This window comes from Schistocerca americana, chromosome 1 (genome assembly GCF_021461395.2).
Source record: "Schistocerca americana isolate TAMUIC-IGC-003095 chromosome 1, iqSchAmer2.1, whole genome shotgun sequence".
Lineage (NCBI taxonomy): Eukaryota > Metazoa > Arthropoda > Insecta > Orthoptera > Acrididae > Schistocerca > Schistocerca americana.
The window spans coordinates 1160618420-1160639495 of record NC_060119.1 but is presented as its reverse complement, the minus strand read 5'-3'; the positions used below and the strand labels follow the sequence as shown (position 1 = coordinate 1160639495).

The window sequence follows — 21076 nt, the reverse complement described above, 5'->3', positions numbered from 1 at the left end:
GAGGCATGCTAGGGTAGACTGTGCAGTAACAGTGACTGCTGTGGCCAGATGGCAAAGTGGTCAAAGCACCCACATAGTAAAGAGGAGACTCATGTTTGAATCCCATCCAGCACAAATTTTCATGTTTCCCCATTGATTTCAATCAGTGCCAACATGCAGCCAATGTCTGTAGCTCCTTTGGGTCTTAAACAAATTTGTTTCTGTAACTATGGTCTGATTTGTGAACGATGGCAGTCTGCGCAGGTTGAGACAAGAATGGGGATTGTATTGTTGCTGGTTCAAAGTGACGGTTGGATTACTCTCATACAAGTGCTTTGCACATGATAAAAGCTTGTATCCAACAAATTATATCTGTCACTTGCTTCTGTAAAGTTTGTTGCTCACTCCACCATCAGCCATGATGACTCGCAACAAATGGAATAAAAATTCACTAAATAACTTTGCTACAATTGTGTATCATGTTTGCATTGCATACAAATTTCACAGCAGAATGCTCAGTACACTACTGAATGCTCATTGGCTATCAGAGAACACATGAAAAAGATGCGCAGAACAAGCTTAAAGCTTGACTGTCATCATTCATGACTAACTATAGTGCCTCTCTCAAACTCAATGTGTCACCTTTACGATAAGTAGCAACCTGTCCTTTGCTTAATATTGTTGATATTCCAACGTGGAATTTCCATTATTTGTTTCTGAAACTAGTGTTTATTTTCTTTTGTGCCTTTGCCCTTGTGTCCCCAGGTGAAGTACTGTTGCCTGTACTATACTACACTCCACTGAAATATCACACCCTCGCTTATATATATATGCTATGAGATTTGGACATCACACATTGAACTTCAGAACATGAATTCCATTTGTCTCACATGGAATGTCTGCAACAGTTTCACTTTTCATGCCATATATTTTTACACATAAATTTACAATGTGAACATATTTTTGCTTCTTGTGTTATAAAATGGGACTGATCCTGTTACCAGTTATTTATTTACAAACCATAACAATTAAAATAAAATTTTATTTTGTTTTCAGTAAAGAAGATAAACATATGATCCATAATTAATATTACATTTGAAACAATGAAAGTGGCCATTCAAGAATGACAATGGTGTGATGCTTTAGACAAAATGCGTATGAGATGATGTTACTTTTTTTGGTCTGAAAGTTTCCTTTTTACAAAAAGAAAACTTTTTGCAGTACAATACCCAAACACAAAGTGATGCTAACAATCCATGAGCAGAAGTCTTGATACTGTAATAATCATTCACTATTATTTACATGTTGGTTCCTAAGTGGTACTGCATTACTGAATAATAATGTTAATATAGCTGATTTCTTGGGAAAACTGAGATATATGAAACTCGAGGTGCAGTCTTTTCCATTACTGGCCGGAATTCTTTCCCTATTGTCACTTGTTTTTTGGGAATTTTTGCTGATGCTGATGTCACATTAACTGTTGTCAACTTTTTCCTCTTGTAGTAAAATATTTCTCCAGCAAGAGTTATCATAGCCAGTGCAAGTCCAAATAAGGTTGCTATGAAAACACCACCTGTAGCAAAGAAGCAAGAATAGCAATGAAAAAAGTATGAAATATTATGGCAACAATAAAATGTTCAATACAATGTGCCATAGAAGAAAGGGAAAAGAGGGTGATGTGACTATACATATTTGTGACATCAATAGCAGATGTAAATCAGAATTTTTTTATTATTATAAGGTCTCTTTATAAACCAATGTTATTTTCATTTTATCCATTAAAACTGTCTGGTGAAATCTTGTGACTAAAAACAAAGGGTTTGTTTGTAAAACAACATCTTCTGATACCAGTCATGATTTCATTTTCATTATATTTTGCATGATGCATTTCAGGAAATGATCCCCATTTTTCAAGTATGTGTTTTGTGTGCTATGCCATTTACTCGTGATGTTTTTGATGTGTGAGATACTTTGATTGTTTTGATGACACAGCTATTGCATGCACAGCAGGTGGGAAAGTGCAAGTAGGGGTGGTCAAATGTAATATCATGGGCCAATGAGCAGTAATAAAATTGTACTGTAAATTAGGAAAACCAGCATCAGAAGCTTACAAAGATATGAAGCTTGTTCACAGGAATGTTTGTCTTAGCCATGCACAAGCATGGTTTTCAACATTTAAGAATGGAAGTGAATCTTCAGAAGATGAAGCACATGTCAGATGCCCTTTGTCTGCTTAGGTAAATGGGGGGGGGGGGACAAAGGAAATTGTTACCAATGATAGACAAATTACCACCAGAAAGCTTGCAGTGAAACTTGGTGTCATTAGGAATTACCTAGGTCCATTTTAGAGAGAGATTCACACAAGAGAAAGATTTGTTGCGTTTTGTGCCATTTTCGATAACACAAGAGCTGAGAGAGTACTAAGTGGCAAGTTGTGCCTGTTTCATTACCACAGTTAATAAGGATCCCAATTTGTTGAAACAAATTATAACTAGGGATGAAAGTTTGTGTTTTCACGTTGAGCCAGAGACAAAATGTCAGAGTATGGAGCATTGTCACTGAGGAAGGAGAAATTCAGGTTGCAGAAATCATCCATCAAGAAAATTATTATTGTTCTTTGATGCTTCTAGAGTGATCTATTGTGAGTTTCTCTCTGCGGGTATAACAGTGACTGGACAGTACTACTTAGGAGCTATGCAACATCTCTTTGCTCACATGTATCATTTTGGGCCACATCTGTTCAAGTGCTAGAGTTGGGTTCTTCTGCATGATTTCACTGACTCAGTGCGCACTAACCATGAAACAGTTTTTAGCATGAAAACAGAAATGCATGCTTGAAAAATTACCCTTTTTGTCTGATTTGACACCTGCAGACTTTCTTCTGTTTGTGAAAATTAAATGAGCTTTAAAAGACGATCATTGTAGTGACACTGAGGACATTCAAAGTGCTGTGGCCAACAGACTAAAGGAGGTACACACTCAGGATTTCCAGTGTTCTTTCAACAATGCTTATGGTCAGTATAAAAGTTGTGCGAAGGTGCAAGGGGATGATTTTGAATCCATGTAAGTGCAAAATTGAAATAAAATTCTTAGTTTGGATGTAATGCTAGCTGTCTCATTACTTATTTGATGTGCTGTGTGTATTTGAGGTTGTCAATTGTAATTACAGAAACTCTTCACTCAAGGTTAATACAGAAATCAAAGTATAAGAAGTGCAAGGCCTGTGTTACAATACAGAAACTGAGAATGACAACAGCACTGCATTTGGTGTGGCAGTGAACTTTGAATATGAGAAAATATTGTGTGAAAATTCATGTTTTGAATTCGTGATACAATTGGATAGCTAAAAAAATCAGGTCATCAAGTGGCAGCAAAACAGTATGAAAAATTAAGGAAACGTGCAAGATTTCAGAGCCGGTGCCTCCTTCTTCTAGCAGAAGGGTTGAAAGGGCAGGAAGAGGGATGAAGGAAAACAACTTGTGAAGTTTAGCAAATGGGGAGAGTTACAGAAAAGTCATCCAGAACATGTTATCAGTGGTGACTTACCATACAGGATGAGAAGGAAGATTCAAAATAAATGATTTAGATGGCTATATTTTGCATTTATATTTTATAGGTGGGCCTTGTAGTATAGTAGTGGAATAAATTAGATTTACTTTCATTCCAATTGATCCGTAGTGAGGAGGTTCTCCAGGATGAAGAACATGTCATAAAAACAATAATACATGAGAAATATTTACAACTGAAACAAATAATCTAATGTACCTTCCATAGGTCCCAAGCGGAATGATAATCATTTTTTAAAATCTAGATCTACATCTACATGACTACTCTGCAATTCACATTTACGTGTTTGGCAGAGGGTTCATTGAACCACAATCATACTATCTCTCTACCATTCCGCTCCCAAACAGCGCGCGGGAAAAACGAACTCCTAAACCTTTCTGTTCGAGCTCTGATTTCTCTTATTTTATTTTGATGATCATTCCTACCTATGTAGGTTGGGCTCAACAAAATATTTTCGCATTCGGAAGAGAAAGTTGGTGACTGAAATTTTGTAAATACATCTCGCCGCGACGAAAAACGTCTTTGCTTTAATGACTTCTCTCCCAACTTGTGTATCATATCTGCCACACTCTCTCCCCTATTACGTGATAATACAAAATGAGCTGCCCTTTTTTGCACCCTTTCGATGTCCTCTGTCAATCCCACCTGGTAAGGATCCCACACCGTGCAGCAATATTCTAACAGAGGATGAACGAGTGTAGTGTAAGCTTTCTCTTTAGTGGACTTGTTGCATCTTCTAAGTGTCCTGCCAATGAAACGCAACCTTTGGCTCGCCTTTCCCACAATATTATCTATGTGGTCTTTCCAACTGAAGTTGTTCATAATTTTAACACCCAGGTACTTAGTTGAATTGACAGCCTTGAGAATTGTACTGTTTATCGAGTAATCGAATTCCAACGGATTTCTTTTGGAACTCATGTGTATCACCTCACACTTTTCGTTATTTAGCGTCAACTGCCGCCTGCCACACCATACAGCAATCTTTTCGAAATTGCTTTGCAACTGATACTGGTCTTTGGATGGCCTTACTAGACGGTAAATTACAGCATTCAAGCTTTCACAACCAACGGTTGATTCATCAGGAAAGAGGGAAGGAGAGGGAAAGACGAAAGGATGTGGGTTTTAAGGGAGAGGGTAAGGAGTCATTCCAATCCCGGGAGTGGAAAGACTTACCTTAGGGGGAAAAAAGGACAGGTATACACTCGCCCACACACATATCCATCCACACGTACACAGACACAAGCAGACATTTGTAAGGCAAAGAGTTTGCCTTACAAATGTCTGCTTGTGATTTCGTTGGTATTTCATCGTACCCACTAGATGTTTTTGATTTTAAAGATTTTATGATGGACATTACTTCTGTTGGGGTAGTGAGGGTCAAATTCATATTATGGAAGTTATTTGAAATGTCTGGTCTGAGGTATTCCATAGCAGCATCTACAGAACCTGACAACTCAATCTTTTCAATAACAGTTATAAAATGTTTGTTAAAAAGTTCTGCAACACTATACACATCTGTCACCAATGTATCATTTGTACTGAATTGTATGTTAACCAGGAGCCTAGAAACAATGGAGAGGCTCCATCCCTGCTGCAGCCACAGTGGTCCACAACCCCATGACAACTACCGCAGTCCACTTCACCCATCCGCTGCCCCACACTGAACAACTCTTTCAGGGTTATTGTGTGGTTTGGCCTCTGGTGAAACCTACAGGGAATATCTCACATCAGACGAGTGTAACCCTATGTTTGTGTGGTAGCGTAATGGTGGTGCACGCGTACGTGGAGAACTTGTTCGCACAGCAATCACCAACATAGTGTAGCTGAGGCGGAATATGGGAAACCAGCCCGCATTCACTGAGGCAGATGGAAAACCACCTAAAAATCATCCCAGACTGGTTAGCTCACCGGACCTTGACACAAGTCCGCAGGGCGGATTCATGTGGAGAACCAGGCACTCCTTCCCAGTCCGGAAGGCCATGCGTTAGACCGCACGGCTAACCGGGTGGGCCAATATATCATTTACTCTTAATGCTATTTGTCCCTCTTGATGTCTGGTTCTACCGGTCTCCTGCTTCAATATATCCCATATTGTATTTATTTTGTTATCTGATACGACTATTTTTTTCTTGTAATATATTTGCCTTGATGTCCCTATCACAGTCTTTAATATTTTGTAGTATTTCTTGTAATGTGCCACATCATCAACATCAGAACTGTTTTGGATTGACAGATACAGTTTCCTTTTTGTAGAAGAAAGCATGTCTGGAAACAAAATTACCTGGACAGTGCAATATGTAAAATAAGAGAAAGACCACCACACACCTATAACACATTGATGGATGGAGCACAGAAACATGTGACAGTAGATAGCTTCCACACTATCTTTTGAACACTAGCCCCTTTTCCAGCAGAAGTACACACATTCAAACACACAAATACAGAGACACTCAAATACATGCTCCCGTGGCCACAGAAACATTCATTTCTGTGTAGTTGTGTGTGTGAATGTGTATACTTCTGCTTGAAAAAGAGCTAGTGCTCAAAAGCTAGTGTGGATGTTGTTTTCTTCTATGTGTTTCTGTGCCTCATGCATCAATCCATTACAGGTGAGTGGTTACATTTCCCTTATTTTTCATGTTGCTCCATTCTGGAAACCAAAAGGTTTTTGTGGCCTTGCAATGTAATATATTCCAGAAGTCTCAATCAAAAACTATGATTAACTTCTTGTGGCTATGGTTTACCATCATGAAAAATTTTGTAAATAACATTTTAGTTGCCTTTTGACTGTAAAATTATGTATTTGTAAAACCCAATATTGTAATTTTGATCCTGTGGCCTTTATCAAGTGGAAATAATTGCGCCACAGTGTGTCAAAACCACAAAATCATCTGACATGTCATGACAAAGAAGATGGCTTTCTTTGCCTTGTTTTTGTGATTATGACATTTTTATGTGAAGCGCATCCCGAATATGTAGCTCATAGTCTGCTTTATTTTTGCATGCATCCGTGTGTTGAGTAAATAATTCCAAATCTGTTTTTGTTTCATATAAAACAAAAGCTAGTTTTGTCATATAGTGTTCTGTGGGAATGTCAATATGTTCCTGCTTATGAACCCATATGTGAACTGCTTGATTTCAGTGTATTGTAAATATATTGTTTGTATTCTACTTATTTTTAGTTCGCATCCATTTTCATACTCTCTCACATTTAATGGCGAATACCAAGTGCACCCGTGCCTGGAGGCCAGATGGGCAGGGTAACCCCCCAGATTTCAGGAAAAAGAAAAAAAATATCGTGGAGTCAGGTGTTATTCTTTCAGGAAAATGATTTAAAGTCAGTTCTATGCTGGTTTTTAATGGGGTCACAACTGTAACTTTTTTATCGCTAAGTCCTCGTTTGTCTTTCAAAATATTATTATAAATACAACCTATCCCCAGGTTTGCCTCCCCGCCCCCTCCCCGCACCCCCTCTCCTTACAAACTATTGTGTGGGCACTCTTGTCCTGGAGTGAGTATGCATTTCTGTTTTGAATGGCGCTATATCTTGTCACGGAATGAATATGTATTTCTACTTTGAATCGTGTTGCTTCTCACCACTGTATATGCTTTGTAGTCTTGGTGACTAAGGCATTCTTCCTTTCAAAGGCCAAAAGTGCAACACTAAATGTGTTTGCGTGTTATAAACAGGAACTACAAACAATACATTTTAGCAGAAATCAATGTACTGCAATAATTCTCCCACCCCAATGAAAATTTAAAAGAAAATAATCCACATTTTATACTTTCTTCATTAAATCTACTAAAGAATTCTGTATTATTAAAGTTTACTAAATGCAGCAGAATTCAGTGAAGTACATTCACAATATACTTTACAATCTGTACAAAAAAGCCCTTCAATACAGAATATTTTTGTTGCATAATGGTAACCTAGAATAATATTGTCGCAGAAGAAGCTAAGTAGAACAATCATTATGGTGAAGTGGTTATGATACAAGACTGTTGCATGGAGAGTCATGAGTTCAAAATTCACCTGAGCTGTAAAATTTTAATTTCTATATTCGGTTCGAGTACATCGTAGAAGTATCCACAAATGTCAAGAATCATTGTACTGGAATGTTCTGAAACTGTATGTATACTGTATGTGTTCTGGCCGGAGGCAGTTTGCTCTGCGCTCTTATATGTGCAAGTACTGAATAAACCTTTGTTATGTGAAGTTAGTGTTTGTCATTCATCTAATTACGCCTTCTTCTAGGTGACATTATTCTGGTGGAGACGCTGGGTATTGGAACTTGTGATAGCGCACATTATCGACAACAAAGTGGCTCTCATCAGGCCATGACAGAGCCACCATTTACATGGCGAAAAACCTGAGTTCAAGCCATATTCAACAGATTGCAATCTATCGGAGACAGAAGAAGAAGAGGATGTTACAATGACAGCAACTGTGTGCCACCACATGAGACATCATTCCGGGTTCTCTGGTGACGATGGCCAAGAATCAAACTAGTGGCTACTTGGAGAACACTTCCAAGCAACGGTATGAGAACAACAAGGAGAAGTTCACAAGCTGGGAAGTTTTCCAGGCGGAACTGCACATGTATTTCAGCGACACACAATGACAGAAGTGCAAGGCTGAAGATAAATTAAAGTGCAGGGCACAGTGTCCAAGAGAAACTACAGCATCCTACATTCAAGATATCTTGAAGCTGTGTAAAATAATAGATCATAGAATGAAGGAGTAAGATAAGGTTGCACATCTCATGAAGGGTGTTGCTGAAGACATGTAGCAAGCCGTATTCCTGAAGGAGGTTTTACCAGCAGATGACTTCATAAAATGGTGCCAGTATATCGAGACAATGCATCAAAAAATAATTACACACAAGAAGTTTGAACAGCTTCAAAACATCGTATCGATATCTCTGATGGAGGAAGGAACTGATTTCACAAGTATACTTCCTCAGATAATCAGAGAGGAAGTTTGGAAGGCACTTGGATTGCACAGTGAGCAAAAAACAGAGACACTTCAAGAGGTCATAAGGGAGGAAGTGGAACAGACATCGAACCCAATCTCTCCAAAGTTACGTTCAAGAATGCTGTATGAGGAGCCTGTTTGGGCACCAAGGAAGACTGACATCTGGAGGACCCAGGATAACCAACCAGTATGTTTTCACTGCCAGAAGACAGCAGACCGATCTTAGCTGATGCCAACTCTGGGACGATGAAGATGAGCAAGAAGATGCGGGTGCAGGATGATGTAGGTCACCATCACCGCAAGCCAGCCGCTGGAGAGGATGCTCCCCAACACGCCGATCAAGGTCTCCATCACCGTTTAGAAGCTCTAGGTGATCACCTAGCTGCTGCAATCTGGAAAACTAAAGGGTGCGACCTTGGAGGTGAGGCCGCTGAAGAGAAAAATCCTCCACCGTTGATCACTAAAAAAATGATAGGGAATGACGTTGATAACGAAGGTGGCTAATGGGAAATATGTAAAACCTACAAGAAGATGTGTCATTCATGTGGGTATAAGTGGCCCTACACAGCCCTTAGGATTCATCATCCTACAAGAGTGTAGTCATGACATCATTTTCGGATGGGACTTTTTGAAAGTTTCTCAGGCAATTATAGATTGTTGTCACTCGAAAATTATGCTAGACGAGAAGAGATACTGTGGACAGGAAGATGCACATCCGAGTGTGTGGAGACTAGGGTGTGCTGGATGAAGTGATCATTCCTGCAGTCAGCATTAGAAAGGTAACTGTCATGTGTCTTGCCATGCATCAACCCATGGATCTCGTAGTGGAATGTAAGAGAAGCCTACCACTGAAGAATAACTTGGTCATCCCAGCCTCTTTTGTGTTGTTCAAGAATAGATTCAGTGAATTGTGGATAGTTAACTGTCACCTAGAGCCACAGATCCTTCCAAGACGCACGTGCATAGGAAATACTGAGGTGTAAATCGCCGAACAGCTGAGTGTCATAGAAACCTCCCACACTGAGTCTGTGGGAGGAAATTGATGCTACCACTATGAGACAAGATCTTCTAGCTCTAGCTCTTCTAGCTTCTAAGGAACAACAGAAGAAGCTACTTGCCATTCTTCAAGAGTTCTCTGAATGCTTTGATCCACAGGTGAAGAGAAAATTAGACAAATTGACAGTGAAGCACCAGATTAGCACTGGAGACCATCAACCAATAAGCCACAGAGCATACCGTGTGTCAGCAATGGAATGTTGAATAATTCATGATGAAGTAGAGAAAACGATGAAGAATGACATCATTCAGCCATCACAGAGCCCATGGTCGTCACCAGTGGTTCTTATCAGGAAGAAGAATGACAGTTGGCACTTTTGTGTTGATTACAGGAAGCTTAATAAGATAACTAAAAAGGACGTTTACCCCCTTCCACGAATTGATGATACACTAAATTGTCTGAAGGGGGCTAATTTTTTGTCAACCATGGACGTGTACTCATGATACTGGCAAATAGAAGTAGATGAGGCTGATCATGAGAAAACTACATTTATCGCCCCGGGGCATGTATGAGTTTAAGGTAATGCCATTTGGTTTATGTAACCGACCAGAAACTTTTGAACAGATGATGGATAATCTTCTAAGTCACCTGAAGTGAACGATGTGTCTTTGTTATTTAGATGACAGTATAGTGTTCTCAGAGACATTTGATGAACACATAAAAAGACTGAGGACCGTTCTCAAGTGTCTCCAACAAGGCGGACTGAAACTTGATCCAAGAAAGTGTCTCTTTGGAACGAAAGAAATCAAAATACTTGGACACCTTGTGTCACACGAAAGTTTGCGGCCATAGAGATGTGAGAAGCTTACTCAGATTATGTTCTTATCACCATTGTTTTATCAAAGACTTTTGTATCAAAGCCAGACCACTCCATGAGTTGTTAAAAGCCAATGCTAAATTTATCTGGGGTGGTGCTCAACAAGATTCTTTCGACGTGCTGCAAAAAGCTCTGATGACTGATCCTGTACTTGGTCTGTATGATGAGAGAGCATGTGCAGAACTACACACAGATGCCAGTGGGTCTGGGATTGGTACTGTTCTGGTGCAAATTTTGAATGGAAAAGAGAAGGTTGTAGCCTATGCTTCTAGGACACTTACAAAAGCCAAGAGAAACTACTCAACTACAGAAAGAGAATGTCTTGCTGTGATCTGAGCCATATGCAAATTTCGACAGTATCTCTATGGAAGGCCATTCACAGTTGTTACAGACCATCATTCACTTTGTTGATTGACAGGTCTTGAGGATCCAACAGGACGATTTGCCGGGTAGGCACTACGACTGCAAAAGTATAACATTACCATAGTGTACAAGAGTGGAAGAAAACATCAAGTTGCCGACTGACTCTCAAGAAACCCTATGCAAGACAATCAAGACTTTGATGAAGATAGTGACTGTCTCACTGCACTCCAGGATCTTCCTGCTAAGCAGAAGAATGATGCCAAGATATCTCAAATTATGCTTGTCTTAAATCGGTCAGAGGATGGGAAAGGACAATTTAAGTTAGTTAATGGATTAGTTTGCAAGAAAAACTTTGATCCATTTGGAAAGAGGTGGCTACCAGTGACTCCTAAAAACATGCACTTAGATGTTCTATAGAAATTCCATGACACATCTGAGGCCAGACATTTTGGATTTATTAAGTCATATGATAGGATCCGCAAGAGATTTTTCTGGCCAGGTTTATTTAGGAGTGTCCGTCACTATGTGTCGCACTGTTGAGAGTGCCAGAGGAGAAAGGCAGTTCCTCAGAAACTACCTGGGTGACCCATACGAATTCCACCAGCTGAAACGCCTTTCTAGCATGTTGGGACTGACCTCCTCAGACGATTTCCAATGTCTGCTAGTGGCAATAGATGGATTATTGTTTGCACTGATTATATGACAGGCTATGCCATTACAAAAGCTGTGAAAACAGCTGAAGCATTCGAGGTAGCCAAATTCATCATGGAAGACATTGTATTAAAACACGGTGCCCCATTAACTATGGATCAAGGGAAAGTTTTTCAATCAAATCTTGTGACAGAGATAAACTGTCAGTACAACATTACTCATCACATGATGACTGCCTACCATCTGCAAACTAACAGGCTTACTGAATGCCTTAATAAGACATTGGCTGACATGCTATCAATGTTCACTAATGTTGAGCAGAGCAACTGGGATGAGGTGCTACCTTTTGTGATGTTTGCCTACAACACCACCAAAGAAGACACCACAGGATTTATGCAATTTTTCCTGGTGCATGGGTGTGCGGCGACTACGATGATGGACACTGTGTTTCCGTTACATCCTGATGATATGGACAATGACTACATCAGCCAGGTATTAACCAGAGCTGGGGAAGCTCGTCAGTTAGCTCGACTCCACATGCTGCAGGCTCAAGAAAACGTTCGCCAAAGGTATCACATGAGCCACTACCCTGTTGTCTACCAGCCTGGTGACCTCGTCTGAGTCTTCACTCCTGTTTGGAAGGTTGGTGTCTCTGAGAAGCTCCTCACAGGTGCTACTTTGGACCTTATAAGGTTGTAAAACAGTTATCTGATGTTACTTATGAAGTTGAAGATTTCAACCCTGACACGAGATGATGAAAGATCAGAGATATGGTCCACATTCTTTGAATGAAGCCCTATAAAGATCCTGCAGCCCAGGGTAAATTTGAAGCTCCAGCCACAGGCAACAAGCAGAAAGGTGACGAAGAGCATAGCAGCAAAGGAAGTTCTAAGAAGATCACCACCAGGGCAAACATCAGCCATCGGGAGTCGGAGTATGGAGGACCGATGACTCATTCCGGACTAGGAAGATGTAACACCAAGACGCTGTTCTCTTAAGGAGGGAGCAATGTCCACAGAAGAAGCTGAGTAGCAGTCACTGTGATTTAGTGGTTATGATACTAGATTGCTGCGTGGAGGGTCGTGAATTCAAAATTCACCTGAACTGTAAAATTTTAATTTCTATATTCGGTTTGAGTACAGTCTAGAAGTATCCACAAATTTCAAGAATCATTGTACTGGAATGTTCTGTAACTGTATATATACCATATGTGTTCTGGCTGGAGGCAGTTCACTCCACGCTCTTGTATGTGCAAGTGCTGAATAAACCTTCATTAAGTGTAGTTACTGTTCGTCATTCATCTAATTACACCTTCTTCTATGTGACAATATTACATACTCTGTCACTAATACTACAAAGCATACTCAGTGGCGAGAAGCAATGCTATTCAAAGCAAAAATACAAACAAGATGTAATAAACTTGAATACCAGTTCTGTCAAAAACTGCTAACATAGAATTCTGGGAATCCAGCAACTTTTTTCATTACTGCAAATTTTACTCTGATTTATAGTCTACTGAACATGAATTGGATTTACCTGATAACATACAGGGTGAGTCAGGAGAAATGTCACATAATTTATGATGTAATTCTATTTGTGAATATAAACTGAAAAAGTCCTATTAAAATGTGTCCATTTTTCAGTCATTATGGAACTGGAGTGGGTTGAAGACTACACATGCCCTTGAATGAATATGAAGACAAGTGTGAACATTACTTATCAAAATGCTGTGTAGGCACTCAGGTGAACAGAATAATGGTGGGGCAGATGACTGACCCATCCTACAAGAGGTGTTCAAAAAGTCCCCCATCCCTCTCAATGCACTTGTTGTCTCAGTGGAGGGTGTGTTGTATTGTGCATAAAACATCATCTCAACTGGCTTTAATGTGGGCAACAACACTGGTGATGCAAGCAAAAAGTTTTTCCTTGTATCTGCCTACATAGCATACACATCCTCCTTTAATTATCATCATACCACATGAGACAGTCACTGAGAACTTAACTTGGAATGTTATTTCCCCCATGTCATATGGGTTCTTTATCACCCATGTATGAGAACTGTGGGTGTTCACGATACCATTGGTGTAAATGTAGACTCATCTGTAAATAAAGAGTATTGCACAATGTCTCTCTGTACAGTCAACCATTCACAAAATTGTTGTCTGCGTAATCAGTCACCTGGCTGCAGATGTTGCATAGGCTGCACATGGAATTGGTACAAGCCCTTGGAATGTAACGTATGCCACACTCACTTTTATGGAATATCAGGCTGATGGCTAATGTGCCATGTACTGGTTGTGGGACTCCTTTGTACCAATTCAGTAATGTCTTCCCTTTCCTCAACTGACTGAATGGCCTCACATTCTGACATTACATTTATAATGGGTAGTATTCTGGATTCACATAATGTTTGAAAAACCCTGGGAAATATGCTGGCATAGGGGGTTCATCAATCAGGGAAACATTTCTGGTATTCCATGACAGCTGCATGGGCACTGTCATTACAGACCAGTATTCAAACATCATGTCTGTGTATTCTGAATGGGTGAACACATGTGGCATGTTGGTATTACAGACACAATGAAACTACTCGATTAAACATCACTCCAGCATGACATGCACATGGCCTCACAACTGCTCACTGATCCAACCCAGGATTGCACACTGGGTACACCTGCAGCTGTTGCCTTGGTGCAACAACAAAGAGCTCCTGCACCTCTTGTAGGGTGCGTCAGTCATCTGTCCTGCTATTATCCTGCCCACCATAGTGCCTACACAGCATTTCAGTAAGTAATATTCACACGTCTTCATATTCATTCATGGATGTGTGTAGTCTTTAACCCATTCCAGTTCCGTAACGATGAGAGATTGGACATTTTTTCAAAGGACTTTTTCATTTGATTTAAACATGTACAATCACTTCGCAAATTATGTGACATTCTTCCTGAATCACCATGTATAATCATAATATATTATTAACAGAGTCCACAGAATTAGACTAACGGTATGTTTTCGTGGTTTCAGTGAAAACAGTTACATTTTTGCACAGAATACTTTGACAACTGACTTACTCATTACTTAAATCCCTGGATCCTCTCCTTCATGATGGAATTTGATGGGCTTTACTGACATGATGTGTAAATGAATGAATGGAACTCCAGATGCAATTCAAGAATTTATGTATGGAACATTCACAAATAAATTCATTTTTCATATATTTTAACTTTCACATGTTAAAGGTGTTGTAGGAAGTTTATCGCATTTAAATTTACTTGTGCATAAAGGATTTCTTGTGGTACTTGCCCAAACTTTCCAGGGTGATTCCTTCACTGTCATCAGAGTTTGGACATGTCCCTTTTGCAGAATTATTCCAGAATTTTGCAGTTAGTGATTCAAAATAGCGGTCTTTCTGGAGATCAAGAATTCTGAAAGAATCAGAAAATTATTATCAGTGTTATCTGATATTAATTTATCAAATTATAGCTGTAATAAGAGTCTGCTATAAGAATCAAGTGGAGGATTTAGTTGATAACTAAATTTGTAATAATAGTAGCAAAAGGAAATTAAAGATGGAATATGAGTAGTCTTTTGATAGCTTACTCATTTTACAGATAATGACAGTAGGATAAAGAAATCTGCTGGTAGAAGACAAGCACTTTCTTACCCAACTGTTACTTTTTAACAAATATTTGAGGTTTATATAATTCATCAAAAATATATAATAATGAAATAATGACTGACTTCCTCATCAGTATGTCACATGACCTTGTTTAATTCATCAAATATCTGTACTAATGATATACTGACAGACATTCTCATAAATATGCCCCATGGACTTGTATATTCATATTTTGCAGTCATACGTGTTTGAGATCAAGTGCCCCAAGTAAACCTAGCTTTTTCATTCTTTGACCAAGCTAGCAATTATCTTTTCTTCCTGAGCATGCATCTAGTACATGTGTAAAAGTAATCGTTTACATGTCTAAAAGTGATCACTTTTGCATCTCAGCTCCAGTATACAATTATTAATATTCAATCCTAAAGTATTAATTGAAAATATGAGCCATCACCTGGGCTCTAATGCAGATTTCCTATTATTTTAATTTTAACTGAATCAACTACAGGTTCTTGGTGAAACATTGTAGATTAACTAAACAAACTCCATTTTCTGCCTTGTCTCTGGAACAAAGGTTTTCAGTGCACCTCTTCTGTAAATAAGGGTACAAAATAGCAACAAAAAGAATTTCAAGAACTTACCAAAAAAATCCTACATTCTACTTTTAAATCTGTCTTTCTGCTTCTCAATGCTTCCTCTATGCAGTGAGTAGCAGTCTTTTGTTTAACATACCTATATGATTTTAGTGCCTGACTGTTAGCACTCCAATACACGCAACAAAAACTAGCGTCACTCTCTTTGATCAGGTATGTGTAAACATGGACAAGTGTACATCAGAAAACTTTGATACTGACTATAGTGACCACCTTTCACAATTACTAACCATACCTGTAAACCACATTTTGACCAGTGTACAAAATATTATCCATTAAAGGAGTTATAGTCAGAAAAATATTGAACACTTCTAGTGTCTAATCAGCAAACAATTTTGGAGAGAAGTATACGATACCTCTATTACCAATGATAAGATGCGAATTTTTTTAAAATTTTCAATCATATGTTTGAGACAGCTTTTCCATACGGGAAAGTGATTTCCAGAAGCACAGACAGATTCAAAAACTGGATTACATCAGACATTAGATTATCGTGTAAAAGGAAGTAGAAACTTTTTCTGCACTGAAAAACTGACAGCAGTTCAGACTTTCTTAGTTATTTCAAAAAATACAAATTAGTTTTGAAATGTGTCACAAAATAGGCAAAAAATGACAAATGCGTTATGAACTCATCCAATAAAACTAAGTCCATGTGGGAAGATGTGCAGGTTCTTACGGGGAAGAAGACAACTCACAAAAATATTGTCGGCCAATGGCAAGAATGTCACTGACCCTAGGGCAGCTGCAAGCAACTTTGATTCTTATTATGCAACAGTTGCTGGAAAATTGGTGATTGAAACATTTGGTAATCCACCTAATACAACAATGAAAGAACTTTCATCTATTGAAATAAATAATATATCCATGTTCTTCAGTCTAGTGGGCCCAAGACAGCTCCTAAATACCATTATTTATTTATTTATTGTTCCGTGGGACCAAATTAAGGAGAAGTCTCCATGGTCATGGAATGAGTCAATACATGAAATTATAACACGATATTAGAAACAGATAAAATGAAATATAAAAAAACATATTCAGGTGACAAGTCGTAAGTTTAAATGAAGAAAATCAACAATGTAACACTGGAATTTGTTTAATTTTTTAGCTCTTCCAGGAGCTCCTCGACAGAATAGAAGGAGTGAGCCATGAGGAAACTCTTCAGTTTAGACTTAAATGAGTTTGGGCTACTGATAAGATTTTTGAGTTCTTGTGGTAGCTTATTGAAAATGGATGCAGCAGAATACTGCACTCCTTTCTGCACAAGAGTCAAGGAAGTGCATTCTACATGCAGATTTGATTTCTGCCTAGTATTAACTGAGTGAAAGCTGCTAACTCTTGGGAATAGGCTAATATTGCTAACAACAAACGACATTAAAGAAAATATATACTGTGAGGTCAATGTCAGAATTCCCAGATTTTTGAATAAGGGTCGACAAGAGGTTCTCGAACTTACACCACATATAGCTCGAACAGCCTGTTTTTGAGCCAAAAATACCCTTTTTGAATCAGAAGAATTACCCCAAAAAATACCATACGAAATAAGCGTATGAAAATATGCGAAGTAGACTACTTTTCATGTTGAAGTGTCACTTATTTCAGATACTGTTCTAATGGTAAATAAAGCAGCATTTAGCTTCTGAACAAGATCCTGGACATGGGCTTTCCACAACAGCTTACTATCTATCCGAACGCCTAGGAACTTGAACTGTTCTGTCTCACTTATAATATGCCTATTCTGTCTGATCAAAATATCTGTTCTTGTTGAATTGTGAGTTAGAAACTGTAAAAACTGAGTCTTACTGTGATTTAGCATCAAATTATTTTCCACAAGCCACGAACTTATTTCATGAACTACATTATTTGTTACTGTTTCAATATTACACACAAGATCCTTCACTATCAAGCTGGTGTCATCAGCAAACAGAAATATTTTTGAATCACCTGTAATACTAGAAGGCATATCATTTATATAAATAAGAAACAGCAGTGGCCCCAGCACCGACCCTTGGGGAACGCCCCACTTAACAGTGCCCCATTGGGACTGAACATCACTACCACTCTCAATATTGCGGAGAATTACCCTCTGCTTTCTGTTCTTAAAGTAAGAGGTGAACCAATTGTAAGCTACTCCCCTTACTCCATAATGGTCCAACTTCTGCAGTAATATTTTGTGGTCAACACAGTCAAAAGCCTTCGTTAAATCAAAGAAAACACCTAGCGTTCGCAACCTTTTATTTAATCCATCCAAAACCTCACAGAGAAAAGAGAATATAGCATTTTCAGTTGTTAAACCATTTCTAAAACCAAACTGAACATTTGACAGCAAATTATGTGAATTTAAATGCTCCAGTAACCATGTATATACAACCTTCTCGATAACTTTAGCAAACACCGATGGCATAGAAATAGGTCTAAAATTGTCAACATTATCAATGTCTCCCTTTTTATAAAGTGGCTTCACTACTGAGTACTTTAATCGGTCAGGAAACTGACCACTCCTAAAGGAAAAGTTACAGATATGGCTGAGAACTGGGCTAACATAGATAGAACAATACTTCAGTATTCTGCTAGATACCCCGTCATATCCATGAGAGTTCTTGCCATTAATTCATTGAAGAGTAATTATTAAACTGGTATTGATGATACTCCAGATTATATTATAAAAATAACAAAAAGACACATACTGGCTCCTTTATTAGACATATGCAATTCATCCTTATCATGTGGTGTCTTCCCACAACAATGGAAAGTGGCAAAAGTAATACCCCTGTATAAAAAAGGTGATCGGCAATGTATGGGTAACTATAGGCCTGTGTCACTACTGTCAAGGTTTTCAAAAATTATTGAAAAAGTGTTCTTTTCACAACTAACTACATTCTTCAACAAGAATAATATTATTTCCGGATGTCAACAGGGCTCCAGACCACAGAGGTCAACTGAAAAGTCATTTTCAACCTCATAAACTATCTTAAATACAGTGGACAATCTCAGAAAAATCTCAGATTTATTCTTGGACTTAAAAAAAGCTTTTCATGTGACTAATCATTCTGTGCTCCTCAGAAAGCTTGAACAGTATGTTGTAAGATGTCTGCCAAATTAGCGAATTAAATCATTTTTGAAATATCACTCTTAGGTAACTGAAATTAAGTATATGGAATGAAATGAACTCCAGGTACACCTTTCAGAACAATGTGGACTAAGTTATGGTATTCCACAGGACTGTTTCTGTTTTTGGTATACATGAATGATTTTCCACTACACATCAGGGATTCTGTACCAGTACTGTTTTCAGATGACACCAATCTAGTGATTGAAGGAAATAAAGAAGAAAATCTTACTGCATCTGCAAAAGATATTACAAAAGAAGTGTCTGAGTGGTTTGCCAGAAACAGGCTAAGAATGAATTTCCAAAAAACACAAGGCAGAGGAAAATTTTCACATCTGAAGGAAAAGAGTAATGTAAATGTACCCACTTTTCTTTGGTTTAGAATCTTTGATATAATGTGGCAGTCAGACAGAGATCTTTTCAATACAGTGTTACTCAATTTATATCTATTTTTGCTGAAACAATAAGAATATTGGTGGGTAATGGGAGTAAAACATGAAAAAAGATATTTTAGGAAAGGTCATGGTATATTAGTGTACAGTTTTTTCTAAAGATTGAACCAAATCCAGTCATAGTATTCTTCTTTCAAATACAGAAATATAAAGTACACAGTTGCTTATCTATGAACGTACAGAAAGCAGCAGTATACAGTGTAAATTACTGAGAGTAGCCAATATACAGTGAACTTACTGTCTGCTGATCTCTTCCTGCAAGTGGCTTCCTTGTTGTACTGCAATGGCATATGGTTGTTCAGCAAACATCTCCCCAACCTCAGTCAGGTTGCAGTTTTTGGACACCTCATACCTTATCTGAGCTGCATCATGAATGAATGCGAACTTACCTTCCTCCTGGTCAATGACCTACAACAGAAACCTCTTGTGGAACCAGGTAACAGCAATACAGTAGCAGTATGACAGTTATAGACTTTTGTGATTGTGTCTAAGATTAAAAAAATGTAAGCAAATTTTGTTATAAAATGTCTGCAAGACATGAAATTTGTTGATGTAATCATAACATTAGTATGTGGATGCCAGAAACAGAACAATCTAGGACAAGCATTTAATACTACTTCTGAATCTCTTATATGTGAAGGTTTTCTGCAGTTGGTATATATTGTTTCAAAAATGGGTTTTCCAGTATTAAATTAACAAGTCAGTTGGGTAATTCCACAACAATGTTTATTCATATGTCAATGACCTAATGAATGTGGAAAAGTCCGATCATCATAATCACATAGCAAAGAATATTTTAATGTTTTGAGTTCATTCATTCACATATCATGTTCCATGTATCCCACCATAAAGGAGGGCCTTGGGGGACATGGAGTCACAAGTCATATGTTAATTATCAGAGGATGCCACTGCAGACAGCTATGACAAATTATGACTAGTGCTGACCTGCTGGCATTGATAGTTATATGAATTGTCATTCTTCCAGGTTACCAGGCAACTACTCTGATAAATGCCATTGTTCCACTTCTTACGTGTTTCAGCTGGTGTTTCTTTCTAATGCAAAGCGTTTATGTGACTACATGAAACACTATCAGCTGCCTGTATACTGCCACAGTCAAAACCTCTTTAGTACAAACATTACAGTTACAGGAAATTTACATCCCCAATTTTAATGTTCTGTACATTACAGAAATAATGCCCCTTAATTCACCTTAAATTTTCAATTTACTGCCTGATCTCTACGGGTAGCTGCTTTCTGAACCCTATACAGGGTCTACAAAAAAATTAGTTTTACTTCTGTTACCAGTATCATAGTTGTGAACTGTAGTAGCTTTTCCTTTGTGACAGGATATAAAGAATGGATTATGAACATATGAATGAATATTAGGAAATGAAAATGGTCTATCATCAGCTAATTGAGAAACTATGGATATTAATTAATACAATTAGTTCCTTGCTTTTGCTTAAGGAATATTAAAGTTGTTTTTAATATGCAGATATCATTTGTCACCTCATTGTTTCTCTTTTGTCTCGATGGTGTGAATGGCTCTTCCTTCCTTATACCAGTAAATCCAGGTTTCTTGTGTTGTACTGTATCTTCATTGAGCTTATTACACATCTTTTGTATACGATGCACAAAAGATATTTGAAAACTCAACATATGATTTTGGAAAAGTTTTTCATTCTGTGCCTTGTCTTTTTCTCCTAAGAACTTCATACTGAAAGTATTTTTTCTTTTTGTTTTCTGGCAAAACTTGTTTTGATTGTTCCTGTTTTTGTATGTGGTATGTAGGTATCTTTTTTCACTTGTGAGTAGTATTTCAGTACTTATTTCACAATA

The 21076-nt window shown here is 38.2% G+C and overlaps 1 protein-coding gene across 1 annotated transcript in view; it reads right to left on the bottom strand.

Annotated features, from left to right (window-relative positions):
- Positions 1 to 1066: 1066 nt before the first annotated feature.
- LOC124551788 (ionotropic receptor 25a-like) overlaps positions 1067 to 21076 on the bottom strand; it is a 250148-nt gene continuing 230138 nt past the window's right edge. The window contains exons 15-17 of the mRNA XM_047126467.1: positions 19475 to 19644; positions 14713 to 14834; positions 1067 to 1552 (exon numbers count right to left, since the gene is read on the bottom strand). Coding sequence (XP_046982423.1) covers positions 1323 to 1552; positions 14713 to 14834; positions 19475 to 19644 — 522 coding nt within the window. The 3' untranslated portion in view covers positions 1067 to 1322. The remainder of the gene's footprint in view (positions 1553 to 14712; positions 14835 to 19474; positions 19645 to 21076) is intronic.